The following is a 26,248-nucleotide window of genomic DNA, read 5'->3' on the forward strand; positions in this document are numbered from 1 at the left end:
GAAATTTAGCCCTGTTTTTTGGGGGGGGGGGGGGGGGGGGTTTGCCTTCCTTTGGATCAACTATGGGTAACTCTGAGAAGAGATTTTTGGTGTTTTTTTTCTCTCTTTTTTTGTTCTCTATAGACTAAATTTGATGGACTTTTTCCAACCTGACTATGTTATTATGAATGCCATCACTATCCAGCATATGAATGTTTTTTATCGACAATGCAAATATTAATATTTAATTATTTCCATATTCCATTAAAAGTCTGTATATACTTTCCCATTGAGACATCTTTGAATGCAGTCAAAGTTTTGTTAAAATCCATCTATGCATGTAATTAAACAAATGTTGTGTTTAGAGATTTTAGATCCATCTGCCGAGTGAGTTGTCATGCAGAGAGAATGTTGATGTTCGTGGTTCACCTTTTACCTTCCTACAGAACAAAGAAATCGGATCTAACAGTATACAAATCAATGTTCGATAAAACTCTGGCCCCGAGCAAAGCTTCATCTCAATTGCACTACCAAGAGAGCATTCTATCCTTTTGTTTCATAGTGATATGACATAGATGTCATATAGCGTTTATGTACTCTAGTTGTTTGTAGGCCAACTCCCATTGAGACTTGTGAGCAAACATTGTGATGGCCAGGCAATAACATATAAAAAGAACATTACTGTCCATATCCGTTAATATACAATTTGCAGATCAGGTTTTTGGGCACTGCTAATTTGGCATGTTAACATCAACAACCCTGGAACATTGAGTTCAAATTTTGGGCACAATGATAATATACAGGTGAAACTCGAATAATTAGAATATCGTGCAAAGTTTATTTATTTCACTAATGCAACTTAAAAGGTGAAACTAATATATGAGATAGACTCATTACATGCAAAGCAAGATAGTTCAAGCCGTGATTTGTCATAATTGTGATGATTATGGCTTACAGCTCATGAAAACCCCAAGAACCCCAAATCCACAACCTCAAAAAAGTAGATTATTACATGCAATCAATAAAACAAGGATTGTACATAGAACAATATCGGACCTCTGAAAAGTACAAGCATGCATATGTACTCAGTACTTGGTTTGGGCCCCTTTTTGCAGCACTTACTGCAATTACTTTTGCACGATATTCTAATTATTCGAGTTTCACCTGTAAGTGCTAGTATCATCTTAAAGGGTACATAATTCCCAACGTCAATTATTTGGAGGCGTTATCCATCTTTTGGAACTAAATCCATCTGTCTCTCTTTCCTTTTGTTATTTTGAACATCCAGTGTAAAGGCAAAGCAGTAAAGAAAAGGGGACTTATCAGTTCTCAGGGACTGTAAGTAAAGGCAATTTTAAGCTTGTTGACTCGCAGGAACAGAAAGCGAAGATACATCTTCCAATGAGGACATCTGTTTCAGTGACAGCTGCCTAAGAGGGGGATTTTCCTCACTTTGGAAAAAAAATCTTTTTACTTCCTGCTTTCTCTTTAGGAAGGGAAATAAAAAGGAACTTCCACGGGACACAGACAGCAACAAAAACGTAGAGGAAGTGGAAAGTTAGCGCTGAACCCGTGAGGCTATCCTATTGGTATTACTATTCAATAATAAGGGTAATCTGGTTACTGGGTTTGCAGCTTCTACATCCTAGAGGATCTTCACAGTTCCCTTGTAGTTCCCTTCATAGTCCAGGTACTACTGCACTTTAATTTCAGTAAATATCAGAAAGAAACAAAAACCTGGCAGGGATCCTGCCCATTCCTTTTCCTATCCAAAATTTGAAAAAAATGGCTTTACCCACATTTCAATGTTTGCTCTGATTATTGTTGGTGGTAGATGTTATTGTTATGTTGGAGTGAAAGACCAAAGCCAGTGGTTTATTCAAGATTAGGGTTAAAGCAATTATGTTGCAAAAATCAAAACAGGAATAAAACTGTACCTTGTAAAGAAGATAGTAAATACGTAATTATGCTGCTTTCTGTGCTTCTGAAGGCTGCTTTGTCCTGTTGTGACCTAGAGATTTTATTCCCACTTTGATTTTAGCAAAAGGAATTTATAGTTAATGTGTAGTCTTTACTTCAGCTTGATGTACACCTTATTGGTTGGTGTTAATGTTTTAAAAATCTAGCTTGTGTGTTTAGATTGTAATTATAGATGGTCAATAGGGCAGCCATATTTGCTCATTCAATATGCAGGTTCTGCTTCCTGTTTTCCACTACTAACCATTATTTCCTGCTCCTTCTTTTAATGCATGTCTATGAGTTGGCCAGCTCATTAAGAATAATGCACTCCTTGTGTGGCATTAGTGTTAGCAGTTGTTAAGCTGTTGGTAATACTACTATACTATGGTAATAGTGGATAACCAATTTTGCCTCTCTTGGCTAATCTACAAATATCTGCATTTAATACAATAACAAAAATGTAGAAAAGTAAAAATGTGACAGTCATAGTAAAACAATTAAAACTCAACTTTAAGATAAACTCTGCAGCAATACACAAATTATGTGCATACTGCAAATACATTTTACTTCCTCTTTAAAGTGAACTTGCGCTTTATCTATGCAGGGCAAAGCAACAGGTTAACTTTAAAGCCAGTTCACGCATCAGCTGCTACTTTACAGTCCCTTTGCCTACCCACCGCTCTCTTCAACCACAGGAGCAAAGAGAAGAAACCCTATGCAAGCTTTAAGTCTCAACTTATACAGTACAGAACCATGGTCTCTATTACTGTCCCAGTGCAGGATATGTGAGTGGGAAATCACCAAGCATCAGCATTGTCACAAGGGAGGGAGGAAAGTGAGTCACATACCCCCCCCCATACCTGTAAGTCCTGCTGCTTCTCTTCCCCCTTGGTGGCCAAATGGAGCAAGGTAGTGACTGGAAAGTGAGCATAAGCTCTGGCAGGAGCCAGCCGTTTAAGTTCACCACTTGCTTTGCCCTGCATGAAAAGTTGACTTTAAGGACAGGGTGATGGGTTCAGATAAAATGTTGGGCTTTATTCATCATCTTTCAGGGTCTCCAACAGTGAGATCTTTCCATTGTAGTCCCATCTCTGCGCCTCCAGCCATGGATTCCCAGGGCTTATTTTACAGCCGTAAGAGTCCTGTATTGGCTTATATTGAGGTAAGATTGTGAATTCATGAATTTAATTGCTAGAGTTCTGAAAGAATAAATGGCTATTGCTGATGAGCTTTGGGCTGCAGATGCTTCTGAGATTATTCAGAATCCACTGCAGGTGCATTTGACCTGCAGATGATCTCTTTCTGACCTGCATTTGACCATCTTTAGGCTGTTTTTTTTTTTTTTAAGGACTGGCTATCACATTTGCCTTGTTTAGGGACCCAACCACAGACACAGTACCTCAGGGAAGGCAGTTAAGCAGTTAATGTTAGCATGCGTGTCCACCCTCTTGTATCTATGAATAGCTTTAGTAGTCCTTTAATCTAGATTTTAACTGTGGTTTGATTAACTAATCAGACAAATATGACAGTGAGCCTCATATTAACTGGACTGAATGTGAGGGGGAATCCAAAATGTGGACTGGAAAAGTGTCACTGGAAAGGAATAGAGGAGAAATCCTTCTCATGGGACAGTTCTTCCTATGACATCCGTCTAAAGCTGGCCATACACCTATAGATTTTCAATCTGAAATTTACATTGCTGCCAAGAACTCTCGTTCGATTCTAGCTGAAATAGCCCATCAAGCACAGACCAATGTCGATTTCGATAATCGTTTGTTAGCAATACTAACTCACCGAATTCCATCAATCGACAGAATGGATTTTCGTTTGCGTATGTGCAGTGTTCTTGCTGTGATTTTGTTTTAGTACTAATCCATCAATTTTTTTTTATTGGGTTCGAAAAAAAAGTTTTCCAACCTCACCCTTTGAGAAAATTTGAGTGAGAAAAATAATCGTTGGTGTCCCATCAACTATTCGATTATAGTTCGAACGTCCATTTGTGGAAGATTCCCGAACGACAATCGAAGGGTGTAGGGGCACCTTAAGAGAGGTTTTTCTTCACATTGGACACACAGGAGATACAAACTCTTGGGAATGGGGTTTTAGAAGGAGCTACAATCTGTAATTTCTCTTCTGCAGAGATTTGTTCAGCAGGAGCAGTAGATATCTTCTTTCTTCTTTATAGGTGTGTGCTTTACAGGATGTTTTCCCTATGAGACAGGGTCAGTTTAAAAATGCAGTCTGTTTTAGAGTGTTTCTGTGATTTTTTTTAAACATTTTTTTGCTTTCTTTCTTGCTCTTTAAAGGTATACACAAACAGGTAGATCAGTGGTATATGTTAAGGGGTTAATTTACTAAAGGCTAAAAGGGAATTTGTACTTTGCAGGGGAATATTCCCCTTAGTCTGGTGAATATGGTGAAGCTCTTCTGACTTCCATAAACCAATAATCTGCAAGCAAAAATCCTTTTTTTTTTCCTTGCATGTAATTGGGTATTCTTTGCAAAGTGAAATTTCACCAAGCTAAGGGAAAACTTCCCCTGCAAAGTGTAAATTCCCTTGCAAATTGAACACCATATTTCGTTTAAGTAATTCAACCCCTAAATGTCCTGTAAGTGAACAGTTTCTGAATGGTCTGTATGGAAAGTGCCCAAGAAGAGGTAAAACAGTGTTTGTTGAATACAAAGGTGGATAGAACAGTATTAACAGGTTATGCCGAAATCTGAATCTTTGTGAAAAAGGATATTTGTAGTATGTTGACAAGGTTATTCAGAAACAAAACGTGTAACTAGAAGACAGCAGAGGGAGCTGTCCAAGGCATAAAGAAGATATGAGTGCCTTCCTGGAAAAAATAGAAGAAAATTCATGTTAGGTCTGTTCATATGACTGACAATTGATTCTGACATTATTATACTATATCAGAATTTCCTCCATCTTGGTTATCATACTGTGCAAAACAGACATGGATGTGGCCCACATTAACCAAGCTTCATCTTTCCAGTGTGCTTTGCAATACAGGTGGTATTACATACAGTACATAATATATGAGAACAAAATGAGTCATATGGAATATGGACAGATGGGACAACAAGGGTATAGAGGTCCATGCCAACCAATTAGATGTCACATTTCAGGCTTGTAAAGTTGGCCATGTAATGAGTGTTTAACCCACCTGTTTATGGCCAGGTTAGACATTTAGAGCTTTGGTCACCTATCCATCCATTCCAGGTGGGGCAGATGATCATACAGGTTAAAACTGAGAAGGAAAATGGTTAGGTCTATCTCTAGCCATCTGTTGACAGTTTAACCTAAGAGAGGTTGGATGATTTTGAAATATCTAGAAAATAAAACCATGGTCACCTTAAGTGTATATATTTATTTTAATAATGGTGTTTAGATATATGCATTGTGCATAGAATAGGGAGATTGGTATTTTTCTATGTAGGAAGCATAATGTGGGGACCTGCAGTGGCCTTCGGGGGCTCATGTCCTGTATAGGTTGGGTCTGTTTGGTTTTTATGAAACGGTGGACAATTGTCAATGGTGGGAACCCCAGGTTTTATGCCTGTCGCCGGTAAAGGTATTCTCATTAGAAGCACTTGCCTCATTTGTTCCAGTGCCAACTGCCAGTGCTTGGATTGCTCTTCTCTTTCTGTCCTGGTGACTACAGCAAGAAACCAATAGTATTAAAGCCCTTATAGAAGACTTAAAATGCAATGGAAGCCAAAACTTTTTTTACATTTTGGATAAAGAGGATATTGATTAGAACACCTGTCAGGTTTGTAATGCTCTCTGTATCCCCATTAGGGAGATTCACCCCCTGTATTTTTACTGGTGACCGTTATCACTGAAAGAAAATCTCACATTTTGGGCTGTCATCAGAACTGAAATATATGGAAAATCTTTGAGTGGGGACACTAGTTCTGGTAACCAGCTGCTGACCACCAGGGATTTCCCTCTCTCTGGAGGGATTTCCCTTTCACTTCATTCTGTTGCTATCGCATAGTAATTCTCCTCTTCTCCCCCTCCAGTCTGGCAGCAACCAACTGTAAAGTAGGGTATATGTGAGACAAATTTAGTTAATCAGGATCCGTCCAATCAGCTGTTGGCACCCTTCTGCATGGCATCCTTGATCAGCTGATCGAAGGAGACGGTTGAAAGATTCTCAGCCAAACAGAGCTGCAGACAATCAGAGGAGGATTTGTACATCAACTCTTGTAAGCATTGATGGAGGGATCTGTCCTATTGTTTTCATTTAGCCCACGGGTTGAACCAAAAAAATAGAAACGTGTATACCTGGCATAAGAGTACTTTTTTTGCTTGCTCGGAGATGGGCTTTAGGGTTTTTTTTTTTTTACTAATGCATAATATAACTAAGTATCTTTTAAATCAACAGAGACTACAGACTTAATACAGTTCCACAATGCTGCATATGACCATTTTTACTTACCAGAAAACAAAAATGACTAAACCATTGGCAGACCTATATGACTTTATTATGTATACTGTATAGCATTGTTTCATAGCCTTTGAAAAAGCTACCACAGTATAGAGGTACTTGTAGGTCACACAACATTTTATGTTTGTGATTTTGAATGACTAGTTTCCCTAAATTCTGTGTTCCAATATTTACAGCAGTCAAGGTTTTCTTCATACGTGAAATGGATTCCTTTATGTTATGAAGGACACCACAGCTCCCTTTTTACAATCTGTATGGATTGCTATGCTATTATTTCACATTTCCAGGATAAAATCAATTAAAGCTATGACTGCTGAATGATGTTTACACAAAAAGTCGAGGCTAAAATTTAGATATACACCTTGAAGAAAAATATGAATAAACCATTTTCTGACATTTTAAAGGGGAAGGTAAACTAGGGATTTATGTATAAAATGTAGTATAAAGGAAAATGTCAGCGTAATCCATATCAAGCAATTACTTTCATGCTCTGGTGCCCATCAGAAATACAAATGTGATGAGAAGCATATTTTGAATGGCTTAAAGCCCACCTCTACTCTTGCCTCCACTCTCTTTCCTCAGTGACACCCCCCCCTCCCCCCCCACCATATTTAAAGAAAAAAATCCCACCTTTTTTTTAACAAAATTTTATTAGCTCCATGTATTTCTCCTCCTTCTACCGCAGGGGTATTAAATTAAAATTTAAGGAGATCTGGTCAGTAAAAGTTTCTTCCAATAGTGGTTCAAATCTCATGTTTGAACGTTGACTCCATCAGAGTGTCCCCTTACATTAGGTGTCCCCATCAGAATTCCCTACTTACGTGTCCACATGAGAGTGTCCCCTTACCTTCGGTGTCCCCATCCAAGTGCCTCCTTCATTAGTTGTCCCTAGAAGCATGCCCCCTTACATTAGATGTCTCCTTCAGTACTCCCTACTTACATTACATCACCTCTCCCATCAGTATTCTCATGGGAGAGGTGAAGGGAGCTTGAGGCACTGTACTATGCTGATACTGACTTGTATGTCCTTCAGCATAAGTGGGACTTTGAAAAAGTCCAAGGAGAGAAGCACTAAACTAAACATACTAATGAAACCAGTATCTGGTAGTGTATAGTGTTCTACGGTGCATCACCAATTCTGCCAGGACCCCTAAACCAGGAAAAAACGCCCCCCCCTTTACTCTTTCTAGCCTTTGGTTAAGAATTAGGAAGGATCTCGGTACTACGGCAGATTTAAGGGCACTGATGCACTAGGGAGGGCTTTAGCTATCTGCTTGCACCCCCCAAAACATTTAAAGCTGAACTCCGAGATAAACAAATATTATCTAAATACAAGAGGCATGAGCATTCTTACTTGAATCTTGGTGTGCTTTGTGTATTTCTTCCAGATCTGTGCAGTAATGCAGCGTGAAACTTTTCCTCTGTGCAGGAGTTTCCTGTCACACAGATTGGTCATTGCTGCTCTCTCCTTGTGTAGTGTGACTGGTCTTGTATCCACCCCCTTATGTAGTTTTCTGTAGCAGCCTATAGTGGTTGGACCTGTTGGGTCAATCCCACAACTCTACTCTCTACTCTACAGGCTGCATACAGCATAGTGATGATGTCACTTCTACTTTTATATTGTGATATCTGCAAAGGCATTTGGCGCAAACAAAGTGATTTTATATAGTTTGTGGCTATTGAGGAATATATATAAATGAAAGTTTTTGTGCCTAAGGTTCCGCTATAAATGTAACCCTTTTATTAATGAACCCGTATAAAAACATAAGTTTCAGCACTATGGAGAGCTCCAGCTGATACATTCACCAACCAGAGTTAGAGGATTACTAAAGGTTGGCTGTTTTTACCCTAATGCATTCCCCTACTTACCTGTCAGCATCGCTTGTCATCGCCACTGTTCCCCGAAGCGATCCTCCGCCTGAGCTTCCTAGTTGTGGGGGAGGAGATTGAGGGCAGAGAAGCCATAGGCTCCTTCTGCCGTCAAACAACCTGTTGGGCGGAAAGGAGGGGCATGACCTGCTGCAGTGCTGTGTGTGTCTATGGACACAAACAGCCACTTGTGGGCACAACCGAAAACGAGCAGGCACAGTTGCCTCCATAGCAGCCGCTTAGGTGATGAAGGCACCTGTGCAGGGGAGACCGCTGTGGGAAGCCACTAGAAAACGAGGAATTTAACATTTTTTATAAAAAACAACAAAGTATTTCTTGTTCTATGTGCCTCCTATTTATATAAATTTAAAAAAAAACACATTAAGCTTTTATTTTACTTTGAAGCTGCCTTTGTGGCTTACTGTACATCCATCATTTGCTGGACATTCACTGGTGGTCAAATCGGATGCATAGTGATGTTCAGGCAGGCCTTCTTTTAGCTTTCAAGTTTTAAGCAGACAAACTGTTCAAGCAGACAAACTTTCCAGTATCCAAGACTGGCAATAATGTGACCTACCCTTTGTTGCAGAACGTCTGTTGTGTCAGAAATGTCTTACTGTGCGATCTGCCAATTGTCCTTAATTAGTTCATTAGCACATTCCCAGTGAAGCTCATCAGATGTTGTCACAGGCCAACCACACCTTTTGTTTTTCACACAATTTAGGTATTCCCTCCTTGCCATCTTTGCATCTCTTGGCCCAGTGACGCATGGTGCTTATATCATCATAAACAACTTGCATATGTTGGTGAATTTTGATTAGAGCAACACCTACTACCCTCAGGAACTCAATCACAGGGTTCCATTTCATAGAGAGTAGCAAATCTACCATTTGCTTTAATGACCTGCCACCAACAGACTTGTTGTGGTATATCAGCGCTGGCATATGTTGACAACCTATGAAAGTAAAGGCATTCATTTTCATTTAACCCTTGTACGTTGTGTAATTGATCATTTCTAGTAAACAAGGCAAATAAGAACAAGATTCAGCTTGTCATGCAAAAAATCACTGAAAACTAAAGAACCTTCTTTGCTCATAGTAAAAAGTCAACTGCCATCTGTGAATTTTTTCTTGTGTACATACTGTATGTGAAATGATGATATGTTAAAAACTGCAACCTTTATGTTATGAACCATGAACAGTTTGTATATGCTTTGGTACAGTTGAATTAATTTATTTGATATTTTTTAACAGGTGCTGTCTTTTGTTAAGACATGGAAGATCCAAGGAAGAGCCCAGTGGAATATAGGAGTAAAGAGCAGCCAGTAAAGACCACCGAAATAGGGTCACGTTGTGTAGTTTTCACATATTATCAGGGGGACATTAATAGTGTGGTTGACGAGCACTTTTCTAGAGCATTACGGAATACAAAAGACCCACAAGACCTAAGTACAAGGAATAGAAGTGACGATTTTCTGCCAAAAAACAGTAAGTTTTGGAGAATGCTCATTTATGTTTTCTTTTCTGTAGTTGTATAGTGCCAGCATAATAAACAACACTTTACAAAGTACACGTCAGGCAATTCCTCAGTCTATTGTCCTCAGCATAATGAGAATAATGTGGTTAGATGGAAGCTTATATGTACCTCTTATTGAAGTGTGGGTACACAGACAAAGAAAAAACATAAATCTCAGCATGTATAGCATCCCTGGTGGCAAACAAAGCCCCAACCTCAGTACATCTATGCATAATCAGCTAAAGAATTAATAAACTTAAAGTACATAAGACATTTTCTTTCTTATGTAAAAGAGCTACCAGTACCATATAAAAATATGTAATAATACCCATAGTCCTTTTTGGGTCCCGCTATCCATTTTCAGTGAAAAAATCATTAAACTCAAAGTACATGTAACACTTTTATATTTACATAAAAAAGAGCTTTTCGTTCCATATAAAATATGTAATAATACCCATAGCCCTTATTGGTGTCTCCATAGATACTCAACTTAGCATGAAGCAATCCAGAGTACATGTATCACTATTATTCATATTTAAAAGGGCTATTAGTATGATGTATAAATATGTAACAGTAACCATATCTGCACTGGGCTTACGTTTATAGTTATATTTTCAAGAAACATGGGTGTCCACACATGTACAGATTGGGCTGCCCAACTCAGTTTGGGAAGGAACAACCTGGTGTGTAACAAATTTGGCAATAATGGGCCACATGTAACCAGCCCAGATATTTTTAATTGGGTAGGAGGAAATAGAAGTATTTGGGTGCCCATACACCTTACGATTATCGTACGATTTTCGTATGCGATCGACTTTTCGGCCGATAATCGTATGTGTGCATTGCAGTGTCAGACCGACAGTACTGTACAATCGGACGACTTTTGACGGTCGAGCATGTTTGAAAATGTTGCTAGATCGTACGATTGTCGTAAGGTTGCTGGCGTTTCCGTCCGTCAAAAGTCGTGCGATCTACACTGCGCTTGCGCTAACGAAAATACGGCAAATCAATTACCGCATTTCGTCCAGGTGCTTTTCGTTAATTACGGCTAAATTAGTCTTGCGATCATCGGGGCAGGATGGGGCTGCTGTCCGAAAATCGTACGACTATTCGATCATCGGACGAAAAGTTTTGTCCGATAATCGTAAGGTGTATGGGCACCTTTAGTAAGAGTATCACATTAGGATATGTGATCTGTCAAACCCACTGTAGGGGATTTTCACCATTGCAATCTGCAAAATATATAAGATGCTGGGTTCATGGGTTTCATTGTTACCCACCCAAAACAAAAATAGTTTGGGGTGAATCAGCCTTTAAGAAACACAGATTATCTGTCCTATTACTGTTTAATATATTTAGTATTTTGGCTTTTAGTCATTGGGAAGCCCCAATGGTATTGAATCCTGTATAATCCATGTTGCTAATTAGAACTGCCTGAAACCTACATGGGTTCACATAGTGCTGACTCCTAAAAGGTCTGTTCTGTCACCAGCAGTGGCTTCAGGAAACCCTCCTATTTGCCCTGAGTTGCCTGCTGTCATCCTTTGGTTGTCTTATTCAGTTAAAGTGACACTAAACTCAGGAGTTATATCTTACAAATGCTTTCAAGTACCTTAACTATTAACAGTAATGTATCTTATTTGTGTATAACTCAGCTGTAGATCCTCAAATCATCTCTGAATTGGTGCTGACACTGTCCTTCCTTCTGGGGGGTGTCTACTTTTGTTCCCCATGGTCCCTGTGTGTGTTCTAAAAAAGCCACCACTCCAAGCTCACTCTTGTGATGGACTGCAATCTCAATACAAATGAGTAAACTAAGCATGAGATTGTAGTCCATCACGGAAGCGGTGGCTACTTTACAACACAAACATACATAAGATACACAAATAAGATACTTGAATGCATTTTTAAGGTTTAACTCCTGAATTTAGTTACAATAATTCAAGGGACTCCAGTGTCCACAACCAAACATAGCATGTCTGCATGTGTTCACAATTAGAGTAGACTGTCCATGAAGATTTAGAAATCTACTATTTATTTTAAAAGATGACATTAAATGTGTACTGATCATGAATGTTAAAGCAACAGCTCTTACATTGAAAGTTTAGGATTGAAGCATCTATTTTCCTCCATTCTGGGAAATATATGTAGTTTCAAAGCAAAGATGCACAGAGAGCATTCTGTAAAAATTGTAACTTTATGCCCAGCTGAGCGCAGAAAAAACGAATTAATATAAGAGAGAGAGATATAGGGGTTGATTTACTAACCTTTTAAACACACCACGAACGTGTATACACCTCTGTAGTGTGTTCCCTCCCAGCATGATCTATGGGAGGAATCGAAACACCTTTGTAGTGTGTACACACCCAGCAGGTGTGTTGTGCAAAGCCCTGCAATGAATTGCAAGGTAATGTGGTGTAAATTAGCTCTATGTTATGTTGCTTGCGTTGATGAATGCAGGAATGTAAATGCATGAGCTAACCATTTTTGTCTAAACTGTGAAGCAGCATTATATATGCATCATGTGCATGATTTTTCCATATATGGCATTAGTGGAAATATGCTTTTAGAGACTTTTTGGTTGATAAATACGTTTTGCTGTGTGAAAATCACACGCACCTGGTGTGTGTGTGTGTTTAGGTTAGTAAATCACCCCCATAGTATGAAAAGTCTTCACACCACTGAAAAAAGTGTCAGGTTTTTGAGATGTAAAAAAATCAGACAGAGATAAATCAAGCTGAAATCTTTAAAGGGGGAAAAATAAAAAAACTTACAATAACGTGGTTGCATAAATATGCACACCTTTAAACTAATACTTTGTTGAAGCACCTGAAGTTTTGACGACAGCATTCAGTCTTTTGGGGTAGGAATCTAACAGCATGGCACATCTTGCCTTGTGAATCTTTGCCCACTCTTCCTTGCAAAAGTGGCCCAAATCTGTCATATTGCGAGTGCATCTCTGTCATATTGCACAGCCCTCTTCAGGACACCCCCACAGATTTTCATTTGGATTCAGGTTCGGCTTTGGCTGGACCATTGCCAAACTTTGATCTTCTTCTGGAGTAGCCATTACTTTGTTGATTTGGAAGTCTGCTTTGGGTCATTTGGGAAACTAACTATACACAAAACACGTGCACATTTTTTGTGCCAGGAATTCTGATATCATCTGATATCATAATGTGTATTTTCAGTAGTAAGATCAGTAGATAGATACAACAGTTTGGTGAGGGGGTTGTGACACCCCATCCTGACCCCTACATCACTAATGTATCCTTTTAGTTTTCAGGGACATTATTTATGTAGCAGCCCGGCAGAGGCACAGTGGGCAATGGGAGGACGCGGGCATTCAACACACCCAAAAGCATTGCAATCTAGCAGTGGCTGTAACTCTACCTTCTGTCCATGGCCGTTTGTGAACGGCCGGACGGACGTCTGCTAGGAGCGGGAGGGCGTCTTGAGACGTCCTGCCCCTCCCCCTTCTCGTGTGCGGCACTCAGCGCGCACACGAGAGGGAAAACTGTAAGCATGTAAACAGCCAGCGATGGCTGTTTACATACAAGCGATCAGGTGTCTCTAGAGACGCCGATCGCTTGCAGGAGCTGCGGGTGTGCGCCGCCCCCCCTCCCCCCCGTACCTTTGTCTGCTCGTCGCCGGTCCGAAAAAATAAAAACCCCAGTGGTGATTAAATACCACTAAAAGAAAGCTCTATCTGTCCCCAAAAAATGGTATGAAATTCATTTCAGTACAGCGTTGCATGACGGAATAAACATCAGTCAAAGTACCGCAGCGCTGAATACTGAAAAATGGCCTGGCCAGGAAGGGGGTGAAACACCATGGCCTTTAAGTGGTTAAGAAAGTGAAGATTCAATTCAACAGAAGGGCTGATGGTATTATAACTATATTTTCCAATCCTGTTTTCAATTAACAATTACATTTGAGATAATGATTTAAATGTAGAGTTGAAATCAAGCCAGCAAAAGTGAGCCAAACATATCCTCAGTAAACTGAAATTTTGCATTAGTACACTAAGCACTTAAAAAATGATTAGCAGTTGAACTGAAATGTAAATGAGGAAAAAAAATAAACCTAAAAGCATATGAAATAATGATAGATTCTTAGCACTATGACATGTATTAGCTGCTTAGTTATCAGATAACTATATTTTTTTTTTTTATCATAGCGGTCCTTGAAGTATATGATACTGCTGCAGGGTTTATTGTGTTTAGAATGTTGGAAAGCTTGGCCATTTTCTGCAGAGCTGATTATATTTTTGTGGAGAGTATGACAGAGAAATGTATGACACCAATGTACTGTTATTTATTACTTATCCACAATCCACAGCTCCAGATGGCCGACATTTAGTTATGCTTCCTATAGGCTTTTGTCATGAGACTTTGCTATCAATTGGGACATCTGTGGGAGATTAATTTAGTCTCAAAACCCATTAAATACCACGTATGCACATTTTCATATGCATAAAAATTATTATAACTTAGCAGGAGTTCCAGAATAAAGGGTAATACTTTACTGAGCTGTGTCAGGTCTTCACATTTCTTCAGATTTTCACAGTTGCTGCACTACATTTTTAAAACATAATTAAGCTCTACCTGCAATTTGCCTGCCCGGAATGGATTTCTAAGGAAAACAACAATCCTCTATGTAGCTACAATTGGAGTGCTGTGCATACCCACATACTGGTCTCTGTGGAGGAACTGGCTGTGCCATACATAGGTTTGAGAGCCCCTGCTCATAACTGGCAGTGAGCTGTTCAGTATGTATACTGTGTTTAAAATCTGCAATCCACACCTCCTGGATGTTTGGAGGGCTGGAAGAGAGGACCTGCATTCCCACAAAGCAAAGTAGAGATTTCCAACTTTATCAGAGGATTGTTGTTATATCTCTCTCTCTCTCTTATATTAATTTTCTTTTTTCTGCACTCAGCTGGCCAATTTGGAAGATTTTCCCTCACTTGCTGTCTCTGTGATGTCCATATAAGAAATGTGGGGAGTGCTCTGTCATTAGGACTTTCAGACACAGAACATTTCCTCAACAGGGACATAGAGGGCAATAAAAAAACTGATGCTCTGACCCCAACCTATGGCTCATGCTGCGCTTTAAAATGCTTGTAGAACTGGGAAACAAAAGCAACACAGAGCGCCTCCATAGTGTAAAACTTTTATTTGATGAGTACAACACGCAAGTGAAAATGTACTTACACGAAAGCCAATGATCATAAGCGTAAAAGGAAACGATAAAATATAAAATCTCCAGCAGGGGAAGTCTGAGGGGATCTCCAAATCAGCGTCCCGTATGTTTTTAAAAAAGGTCTACGCGTTTCAGGGGCACGCCCCCTTCATCAGAACCTGAGGTCTCTTGGTATTGCTTTTTTCAGTGTTGCTTGTACAACTGTAAGGATATAGTAACATTGATTTTATTATTCTCTCATTCAGTAGCACATTTAGATAAAACATAATAAACTCTTGTCTAGACACTCCAATATGTGTCTTACATACAACCTTTATTTGGTTTAAAATATGTTATTAGCCACTGATATGCTGTCAAATTCAACACTTTATTCATACAATGTTTAATCAGCCTCAGGAGACTGGACTGATATGTGTGTGCATGGGGGCTTCCCCACAGTATGAGCTCGTAGCAGTTAGCCGTTCTCACTAACCATTAGAGGGGTGTGTCAGCCATTGCACCAAACTTAATGACACATTAACCTGTCAATTAGCATTTCCTCTCAGGAGGCATGCTCATTAAATGACCTCAGGATCCAGTAATGATTTAGCCATTAATGGATCCTGAGACTTCCATAATGGAGGGTTTTTTTTATTGAAACCCCCAGACAATAACATCTGTGGGCTGTATTTACAATAATGGTACCCATGGGCCATTGCTATGGCAGCAGGATTAGAGGAGGCAGCACCAAACAAATTGTTATAATGTTTCCCAAATTTTGTGCCCCCTTTTGTTCACCTCTGGATATTGAAAGTAGAACAGATGCCAACACTTTTTGTTTCCTTTGGATAGAGTAAGGGAAGGTTATAACCTCTGACAGCTTTTTTTGCCATCTGTGTGCCGTGCCACTAGGGAGATTTCCCTTTACTTCCTGTATTATAGCCACAACAGGATGTGTGAGAAATGTCCTCCATAGTGAGTGAAATTCCTGGTGGTCGACAGGGTCACCAGAACTAGTGTCCCCACTGGAATATTTCCCATATATTCCTGTTCTTTCACTTTTACTCTCAGTGCAAACAGTCACCAGGACAAATAGAGGGCAAACCTCCCTAACGGGGACACAGACAGTAATAAAAACCTGACAGGTGTTCTAATTCCTCTCACTCTATCGAAAACAACAACAAAAAAGTTTAGGCTAAATATAAATAAATGTGCATGGAAGGTAGTGCAGGGGATGCTGAGAGGAGTTTGAAGGTTTGTTGCAGCTGAGGAAACATAAAACCATGTTTTCTTTCTTTGTTTAGTTGTCTATACCATTGAAAAGCAGTTCTGCATATTAAGAAGACCACAATGGCACATTCTAGAACTAGTTTTTACTAAAACAACCAGAAGAGATACAAAAACCCCACCGCCCAAGTAAAATATTTGGGACATGTCTCGGGGACCTTCCCAAGTGGTTAAGGCACACCTCAGGGATGCCCTCTCGGTATGGCTTCTCAATATGTGTTCTGGTGTGAAATACATTAAAGTATCCTCTTTCTGAAATGATGTAGTTTCGGCAACTAAAATTAATATTGCAGTTTCTGTTCTTGACCTTTCAGGCAGTAATGTGTTGGTAGAAGATTACACCTGGACAAAACCCTATCAATCCAACACCCCTGTACAGATGACATCTACTGTATTATCGCAGCTGGGCTCACCGTCTGAGCACTACCCATCCTCAGCAATCTACCAACAGCACCAGCAGCCAGCAGATCTCTGGCATTTCCACCATTTTGGACCCCCTGGCCATGCTAATTCTATGTATCATCACCATTCAGTCCCAGAGTTTCAGATGGTTCCAGGGCCTGATGGAAAATGTGGATCATTTCTTAACCTCCTGCAGCCTGAGAGATATTCAGGTCCTCTGCAGGAGTCAGCGTCAAAACCTGATCTCACATCTACAGCTACTGGGCCTCCTATATCTGAAAATGTGAATCAAAGAACACACGCACAAGCAGGTATGTTGTTGCATTTTAGTCTTAAAATTTCTGCCTGTTCAAAATGGGGATATTCATTTGGGTGAAATGTTAGTATGTTGATCACAGACTTTTTTACAACTGTGGACTCTGGCGGTAAGATACCTTGAGTTGACTTTCTTGGTCTCCAGTGAAAGTGAGACCAGCCTACTTTATTAAGACTATAACAAGAGGAGTGGTGAAGAAGACAAGAGCATAGGAGAAGAGCTCAGCACAGGAGAAGAAATCAGCACAGGAAAATAGGTCACCACAGGAAAAGAGATCAGCATAGGAAAAGAGATGAGTTTAAAATCCAGGTCAACTGTCTATTCTAGATGATTATTCTCCTTCTTAAAGCCTAACTTCATCTAAATTGTTATTTTTTTGTTCTAGGCAGATGGGAAAGAGTTAAAATTTCTGATCTGTTTAAAACTAGCAAACAGGGAAAGGTGCACATGGGCAGGGCAATAAAAATAGTACAACAGTGGTCCCCAGCACACTTTCAAGCTAGCCAGCAAAAAAGAAATCTGTTTAACTACTTTATTTTAACCCTTTTGTCTAAAGATAGATCTTCATTACAACTATATTTAACGTACAACTAAACAAGCACCAAATCCAGTTACTGTGATGCACACGTTTGATACAGTAAACAAAAATATTCCTTTACTTCCCCTGACTGAGCCAACTCCTTCATTTGTGTCTCAAATGCTCCCTCTCCCAGACACTGCAGTTCTCAGTGGGAGGGTTTTGTCAGCAGAGAAAGTGTCAAACCAAAAAGCAGTGGACAGGACTAGGTGTGGCCAGGTCCTGACTGACAAGCAACATACTTATGAATCAGTAGTGAGAATGCTGATAGCCACATCCCCTGCAACATCTTATCTCACTATAGAGGAAGCCGGCACAGCTTATATTCGGGAGCAGTGCAGCATTGTTGCCACACCATCATGGGCTGCTGCATTAGGTGGACTTCACTGGCATGCTTATCAGGTACTTGTAAGACTTTGCAGGGGATTAAGAGAAAAATGTAAGTGCAGATGTGCTTATAATTAAGTGCTGCAACACATATTTTATTTAATGGGAGGCAATACTTTACTTTAAATTCACATACTGTTGTTTGACTCACTACCTCTGCTGGAAGTCTGTTCCAAGTATCAACCACTACTACTTGAACTTTCCTCCTGCTAGTTTTGGGTCATGTCCCCATGTTCTTGATCTCAGCTTCATACTAAAAGTACTGCCCTCTTAAACCTTATTCACACCCTTAGTGTTTTTAAAGGTTTCCCTTTCCCTTCTTTCCTTTGATAGTAAAAATATTTTGGGGAATTAAAACATGATAGGTCAGCAAATTTCCTAATTGGAGTATCCCTACTCAGGAGGGAAGATATTGCCCATGGATCTAAAAAGAGATGCAAGAACCATCACCATCTGTCCAAAACTAATTTTTCTGTGGACCGACTTAAAGAAGAACTCCAAGAAAAATCAAAGCTTACCCTTGCAATGGAGCTACCCCCACACTACAAGGGTTAAGTGTGCATTTTGTCTAGCAGATTTACCTAGCTGATCCTTGGTGACTCCCGGCTCTAGACTGGTCCCCAGAACCTCTTCTCTCCTGGGCTCTGGTGGTCTAAGGACCACTGACATCATCCATTGATTTGTATCAGATGTAAGGACGCCGAGGGACATTCCACCATTCTGAGCAGAGTGGGAGAGAGGTGAACGACTGCTGCGAGACCAAGGATCAGGTGAGTAAAACTGCTTTATTTGAGCCCCCTAGACAAAACAAGCACTTAACCCTTGCAATGCAGGGGTAGCCCCACTGCAAGAGCAAGTTTTTTCCCCCAGAGTGCTTCTTTAATATACTTCTTCTGCAAAGCCTTGTTGAATTTACTCACTAAAAAGGTCAAATCAATAGAGAATAATGCATGTAATATCTTCATTTCTTTCTGTGCTAATTTTTACCACTGAAAATAGCTTTCAGCTCACTGAAGCTTTTATAACACAGAACACAACGCTGCATGCTTTATTTGATGTTATCTTATCGATTTGTGTGGCCATTTTTATGTGAAAGTCAATTAAGTAAAAGAAATTGCATGAGTTTTTGTCCCATAAAACACTGCTCGCCTGTGATTGTCAATAATTGTGAGAATCTATGAGGAACCTGCTGAGGGGAGCAGAATACGGAGCCATTGTGCAACAGAAACTAGGGATTCTTCAGAAAAATAACAATTCATGAGGGTCAGAGACTTAAGATACACAAACATTTAATACTATTTTAAAAATCATGATTCAGTATTGGGGCAATATTTATATGTATGAATAGAATGAGGTGAATGAAACATTGTTTGTTAAACTAAAGAAAGTTTAAATAATTCATACAACTTAGTGAATTGTCCCTTAAAGTATATGTAAATGCACTGCTGCTAAAGGACATTTTAATAAATAAAAATATGATTTGTGGCCCATAATTGCACTTATTTTTCCAAAAATCCCATTATTTGGTGGTCACATGACCACATAGCCTTTTATTAGGTTCTTATTCCACGTAGCGGGGGAGTGTAATTTTAGTAACCGGCTGACTGTTTGTAACATCACACACAGTGGAGAAGTACTTTCCCCATCTGTGTACCTTGCGCTCCAGAAGCATGCCTCTTCTGTGGTCAACGCTTCTACTGGCTGCGATTTGCAGGGGAAATGTAGGGAAAGCAGTCTGGGCTTGGCAAAAGGGCATATTGGGAAGGCAGGCTGTGATTTGTTGAGAAGGGAGGGGGTGTTGGGAAAGGCAGGCCGTGAATAGTGAGGAGCGTGTTGTTACAGGCAGGCTGTGATTGGTGAGGAGCGTGTTGGTAAAGGCAGGCTGTGATTGACAGGGGGTGTATGGTGAAAACAGACTACAGAGATGCAGGCATGTTGTGTGGTGGCATGGCATTCTGTAACTCTAGTAGGGAAACAGTGATACACAAACTGACCATGCCAGCACAGATCTACTGGTCAGATTGCAAAAGCAAAGAAGAGGGACTGGCAGGATCACTAGGTATTTCTGTGCACAAGAAGAAATAAATCGACGACAGGTTACTATTTATACACCTACATAGAAAGAAAGACACATAAAGTATCTGCTATAATAAATTTAGGAATAAAATATACTTTATGGGTGGTATCTAATAAAATACTACAAATGGACACTAATTCCAAAAATGGAAAACAATAAAATAAGAAGAAAAGTTGAGTTGTTACTGGAAACAATCAGGTTCTACTTTTCTTTTTATGGAAATAATAAGAATGTATTTGGCTGAAACAGGCAACAACCTCACTTTTCTTATTTTTTCTTCAGTTTTCATACCAATGGACACTTCATGAATGGCAGAAGTTGGGTATTTTAGTTTCTTGTATCTGGTGCAATTTTGATACCATAAGCAGATCAACTAACTGTATAACTAGGGATGCACCAAAATTTCGGCCTGCCGAACATATCTGCTGAAAATGGTACTTTGGGCAAAATGCCGCAAGTACAAGCAGTGCATTCATAGTTTATCTCTTTCCTGCTGGGTGCTGCTCTGTGTCCCCTCTGACGCTGAGCAGTGCCCAGCGGGGAGGAGAGAAACTTTCAAAAGGCCGAGCGGGGCGGGGAGGAGAGCATTGTCAGTGATGGTGTCACAGGAGGCCGAGCTCTACTCCTGTCCACCGTGACAGGCAGATTAGGATTAGAGAGCGTTGCGGAGGTTAGACAACTGTCAGCTGTCGCAGGAGGCCGAGCCCACCATGTGGGGGAGGATTCAGCTATGTCACAGGAGGCCGAGCTCTCCTCCCCATTCAGTCTCCTGTGACAGCGAGTCAGGATGGAGAGCGGTTACAAGCACTCAGCGATCAGTACTGATGGCTGAGTGTTTTTAAGTAATTGAGGACATAGTATGCTTACTGTGTCCCCAGTTATGGATGAACAGGAAGTGCTCTACATCACTTCCTGTTCATTCATGATTGTGGAGATAGTAACTCATACTATATCCACAATTTATAAATGTACAGGAGCACTCAGTATAGAGTTCATTCAAAACAGAGCCTGCAGAAAAAGAGAAAACATCTCTTTTTCTATTTCAAAAGGGAAATATCAGGGTTCTGTTTAGGCCCCTGATATTTCTCCAGAGCCCCTGACAGTAAAGTTAAAAAAATAATAAATAAAATATTCAAAACATTTTTTTTCAAAAAGGTTAGAAAGGTAGAAAGTGTACCCGTGAAATAAGAAAAGGAATACTTAACTTTCCTTTTGCCCACTCTATCAAAACTCTGCTACATTTGGTTAAAACTTTGAAAAGTGTATTTTGACTTTAAATAATTATGGCTGAATCTAGTGTTTTTCTGGAGTCTGCTCTTTTAACTTTCAAAATAAGAATGGAAATAAAACAATTCTTCCTGTAGTTTGCTGATCTGTCATAAGAATGAAAACACAATCTTATATTGCAAATTAGTGTCTGTAATAGTCTATTTTCTCTTTTTAGGTCTTCATGCTCAGGAGAGAAGAAAGGAGTTTTTCCACGCACAAGATAGAAGGAAGGATTTATATTTTTATTAAGTACTTATTTTTTCTTTGTAAAGCGCTAAGAAGTTACATTCTGGACATTTCTGTAGCATCCGCTGTACATTGCTGTTGTACATCAAAGGACATTTTAATGAGTTGACCTCCACATGAAAACGATGATTATTTTGTAGATATCTTCTTTAAGGATAAAAAAAATGTATTTCTTCATTTGAGAGACACTTTAATCGGTTTTTACTTTTTGAAGTGAGACAAGTGTTGTCATTTGTTATTATTTAGCCACTTGGGGGCACACTGTTCATCTGAAAGCTGTGGGTAAGCATCATTTTAAATAGTTTGTAGTATGATCATTAAACTTATGTTCTCTGTGGGAGTACTGACTACATTTAAAGGACCACTTTACCGTTTGCATGAATTTTAGCAAACTAAACTTATAACAATACTTTATGTACCCCAGATTCCTTGTGCTCTGTTAACAGCCCAGAGCTGTGGAGAGTGATTCATGTTTGTGTGCATATTTTTTTTTTTTTAGCTTTCTGCTTGCCTTAGCACATGCACCAACATCACTTCCTGTCCTGTTGGTCCACGGTTCCAGTCATTTCTTTCAGGTGTAAAGGAGAATGTTGTAGGTTTCTTTACTTATGCTCACCTGAGGCAAAACAGAGATGCTGACGAGCTCAAGTACGTTATTAATGTTCTGCTCTGGTTTTGATGCCTGGCTCTGGTTACCCCTGGTGATGGCCCTTGGGTACACTCCCACCTTTTGGCACCATCTATTACTGGCTGGATTTAACTGGTGTTATTTTCCTGTTGACTCTCTGACACCCCTCTGGCACAATCTCACTGTCCTGTCACTGAACCTGAGTAGACCCATACCTTATGGGTATATGTTTGCTTGCTGACCCAAGCAAGAAGAAAATATTCTGCAAATGTTATTGAGGCCGAGAAGGCAAGATGGCAACTTGAAAAATAATTACATACGGTAATTCAAGTGTTTAATACCAAGCAATGATATATTTTTGGGGAATTGAAAACTGCATTACTAACACTAACTGATAAAACAGGGTGTGAACAAAAACACTCTGAGGGGAATCTACCAAAATCTGGAGCAGACAAAATCTGGAGCAGTTGCCCAGGTTAACCAATCAGCTTCTCTGCAGTTTGCTCAGAGTTCTGAAAATTAAATAGAGAAGCTGATAGGTTGCTGTGCAAAGCTGCTCCAGATTTTGTCTGCTCCAGTTTTGATAAATTCCCCTCTCTATATTTTGAAGAACACTCTTTATAAAGGATTAATTGTGCAATTCTTACAGCAAATGTTTGGACATTTATCTGTCTTTATTTTATGGCATTTATTTTGAATATAATGTATAATAATATGCTGCTATCTTGGTAGACTTTAAATGTGACGGGCACATTTTTGTAACTCTCTACTGAATTGTATATTGTTAATGATGGGTGAACCCACTTTGAATGGTAGGTAAACACAGCAAAACTCCTTTAAATACCGTACAATACAGATGAACTAATGTCCAGCAAACATTATTTTTCGAGTTCAAATTGTACAACCAATCCTTTATAAATAAGCCCTAAGATGAAGGTTTTTTTTTGGCTGTTTGCTATTTTTGTGTAATGTTGTATTTCTTCTTTCAGTTCTGTTTGTATTATATTGGTAATCTTTATTTTTAAATTACATTTTACAGATAGGATTTTTTTTTTCTATAATATAATTAGATAATAAGAAAATGGCCATTGGTCATAAGACTATAATAAAAAATAAAGGAGTATTTTCAAATCAGGATTGAAAAATATTTACATTTTTAAACAGTGTATATAATGGGCATTTTTATTTTATTTTTTTATTATTATCTGCCTTTATATGTTGCTTTTAAACCAGACCCCTAAGGGGTCAGACCCCTTTAACAGACAAGGCTCCTATTGTATTGGAGGCTGCAATCATGTTCTAAGACATAGGGCTGATGTTGGTTTCAGAAAGAGGTGAGCAAAAAATCTGAAAAGTGAAATCAGTTGTTGTCCGGTCAACTTTTTGTTTAATTTGCAAGCCTCCACAGTTCACACTTTCCAAAATCAATGGAAGTACTTTAGCACATGGACACATCCCACAATGACCATGTGACATTCTCACAAAGTGGCAGATAGCAATCGTCAAGGACACTACAGCAGTGCACATTGAAACTGTATACACTAGACATGGGCATTTTGTTTAGTTCCGAATAGATATTTGTACGAATGTCATTAAATTCCAACATTCGGATCTGTCTGAATTTCATTCGAAATTAAACTAAATTGGACATGTAACTTTTCTCTGGCCAATCATATTTTTTGGGGATTTTGGGGTTGCATTACAGGCATGTTCCGAAAATTTGGAAGGATATGAAATCCGAATAAACAACTGAATTTAATTTTCAGATTCAAAATCCGAAAAATGAAAGCAATAAAAATCTGAAAAGAAACAATTTTTGTGTGGAGTTACATGTCTAGTATTACAATGCCCTCTGCCAGCAGATAGACAGAATGATTCAAGAAGCTAATGTATTACTGATACTCTAGCTGATACTCTAGCTGATACTCTAGCTGATACTCTAGCTGATACTCTAGCTTCCACTCTATCCCCACCACACTTTCCCTACAGGCACCAACAACCTCTCCCTTCACCATCTTCTCCATCAAACCACAGTGAAGCGTGAGAAACTCTTTGGTGGTCACATGAATCCCAGTAGCTGTACAGCAGGGGGAGGTTAATATAGATGGGGGCTTACTATACAGCAGGAAGCAGTGAGTACAGGTGGGAGGTTAAGCAGAGGTGGGGTGCCTGCTTTACAGCAGGGAGGGTGAGTGCAGGTATCATGCCCTAGTATACAAGGGGAACATAGTGAGTATAGGTGGAATGCTCATTATAAAGCAGGGGTTATAGAGGGGATACCTCCTTTATAGCTGGGGTGCTGTCAGTGTGTATGGAGCGTTTACTGGGGTACCTGGTGAGCATAGTCTAATATAGAACAAGAGGGAGGTGACTATAGGTGGGTTGGCTACTATATATTAGGAATGGGGGGTGAGTATAAACAGGTTGCCTACTATATAGCTTGAGGGGTAGTGAATATAGGCGGGTTGGCTATTATACATCAGTGGGGACAGTGTAGGTAGGGTGCCTAAGATTCAGTAGGAATATTGCCTATTATACTGCAGAGGGGTGGTGAGTATAGTAAGTATGCCTGCTAGGGGGAAGGGGGGGGGGGGCTTAATATAGATTGGGGGCCTACTATACAGCAGGAAGGGGGGGGGGCTTAATATAGATTGGGTGCCTACTATACAGCAGGAAGGGGTGAGTGTAGCAGGGTTGCCTGCCATGCAGTGGGAGGGGGGAGTGTGAGGAGCAGTTTGATTATGGTTTGGGGGTTAAATTAAGGATAAGGTTTAAGTGACACTAAACTCGAGTTAAATATTGAAAATGCATTCAAGTACCCCAACTATTATCAAAATTGCAATTTATTTGTGTATCACTCGGCTGTAGATCCTCAAATCATCTCTGAAATGGTGCTGACACTGTCCTTCCTTTTTGGAGGGTGGCTACTTTTGTTCCCCATGGACCCTGTGTGTTGTAAAGTAGCCACCACTCCAAGCTCACTCCTGTGATGGACTAATTTAGTTTACTAATTTGTATTAAGCTTGTAGTCTATCATGGGCGTGAGCTTAGAGTAGTGGCTACTTTACAACACACACACAGGGACTATGGGGAATAGAAGTAGCCACCCTCCAGAAGGAAGGACAGTGTCAGCATTAGTGATGAGCCGAACATGAATTCAGAGATCATTTAAGGATCTACAGCCTAGCAATACACAAATAAGATACATATTTATTAATAGTTAAGGTACTTGAATGCATTTATAAGATGTAACTCCTGAGTTTAGTGTCACTTTAAGGGTTCATTTTCATGGTTAGATTAGAGGTTAGGTTTCAGTAATAGGAAATTACAAATTGAGGTTTAATGCTATTAGGTAGAATAAATGTTAAAACAAAACTCTTTTTTTTTATGCCTCATTAGCTTTAATCCAGATGCTGACAAAATCAGTAGAAACATAGCTTTCTATAATCTGTGATGTGCTGCATACCCAAGCTCTCATTTTATGGTGACAGGTTCTCTTTACCTGCTGAAATGACACTTAACAGGAAACACTTGCACAGCTAAATGTAGGATTTGGTTTCTAAAGCAAGTCTGATGATGAATGGACCTCAGTTTTGCAGAATGACTACTCTACATTCTCTGAAGTTGTGTATCTAAAAACAATCCCACATTTTTTCATTTAGTAGGAAGCTCCTAGACACCTAGATGTGTTCACGATGTTCAGCACACTTATTTTAGAATCCTTTCTATTAGTCTGACATGAAAACGGCTAGATGGCTGTGTCATCACCAGTCCAATGGGGATAGTTAAAATGTTATTATCTGACCTTTTAAATTACATGTACCATGTAATTTCTCATCGTCACTTGTGCAGATTCCACACAATGTGCATTTATGTTACAAATGAGTATGTGCTACTAATTCATCATCTGACAATCTTCTAGCACCCTGTATGTCCCTGTAAAATGAATCTACAAAGGTTATCACAATTCTGAGGCATTGTATTACTCTAGAAAGTCACGGTATAACTTTCTCACTAGCGGGTATTACTTTTAATGGAAGTGCATTAGGAAAAATTTTGTTAGAGAAAAAATAGGGTTATAATTGCATCAATTGTT

The 26,248-nt window shown here is 39.5% G+C and overlaps 1 protein-coding gene across 1 annotated transcript in view; it reads left to right on the forward strand.

Moving 5' to 3' along the window:
* The window catches only part of VGLL1 (vestigial like family member 1), a 26,348-nt gene extending 4,481 nt beyond the window's left edge, over nt 1-21,867 (forward strand). Inside the window, exons 2-4 of the mRNA XM_018555052.1 lie at nt 9,518-9,751; nt 16,565-16,963; nt 21,454-21,867. Coding sequence (XP_018410554.1) covers nt 9,538-9,751; nt 16,565-16,963; nt 21,454-21,527 — 687 coding nt within the window. The 5' untranslated portion in view covers nt 9,518-9,537 and the 3' untranslated portion in view covers nt 21,528-21,867. The remainder of the gene's footprint in view (nt 1-9,517; nt 9,752-16,564; nt 16,964-21,453) is intronic.
* The last annotated feature ends 4,381 nt before the right edge of the window (nt 21,868-26,248 follow it).

This window comes from Nanorana parkeri, unplaced genomic scaffold, assembly GCF_000935625.1.
Source record: "Nanorana parkeri isolate BGI_ZX_2015 unplaced genomic scaffold, ASM93562v1 scaffold182, whole genome shotgun sequence".
Lineage (NCBI taxonomy): Eukaryota > Metazoa > Chordata > Amphibia > Anura > Dicroglossidae > Nanorana > Nanorana parkeri.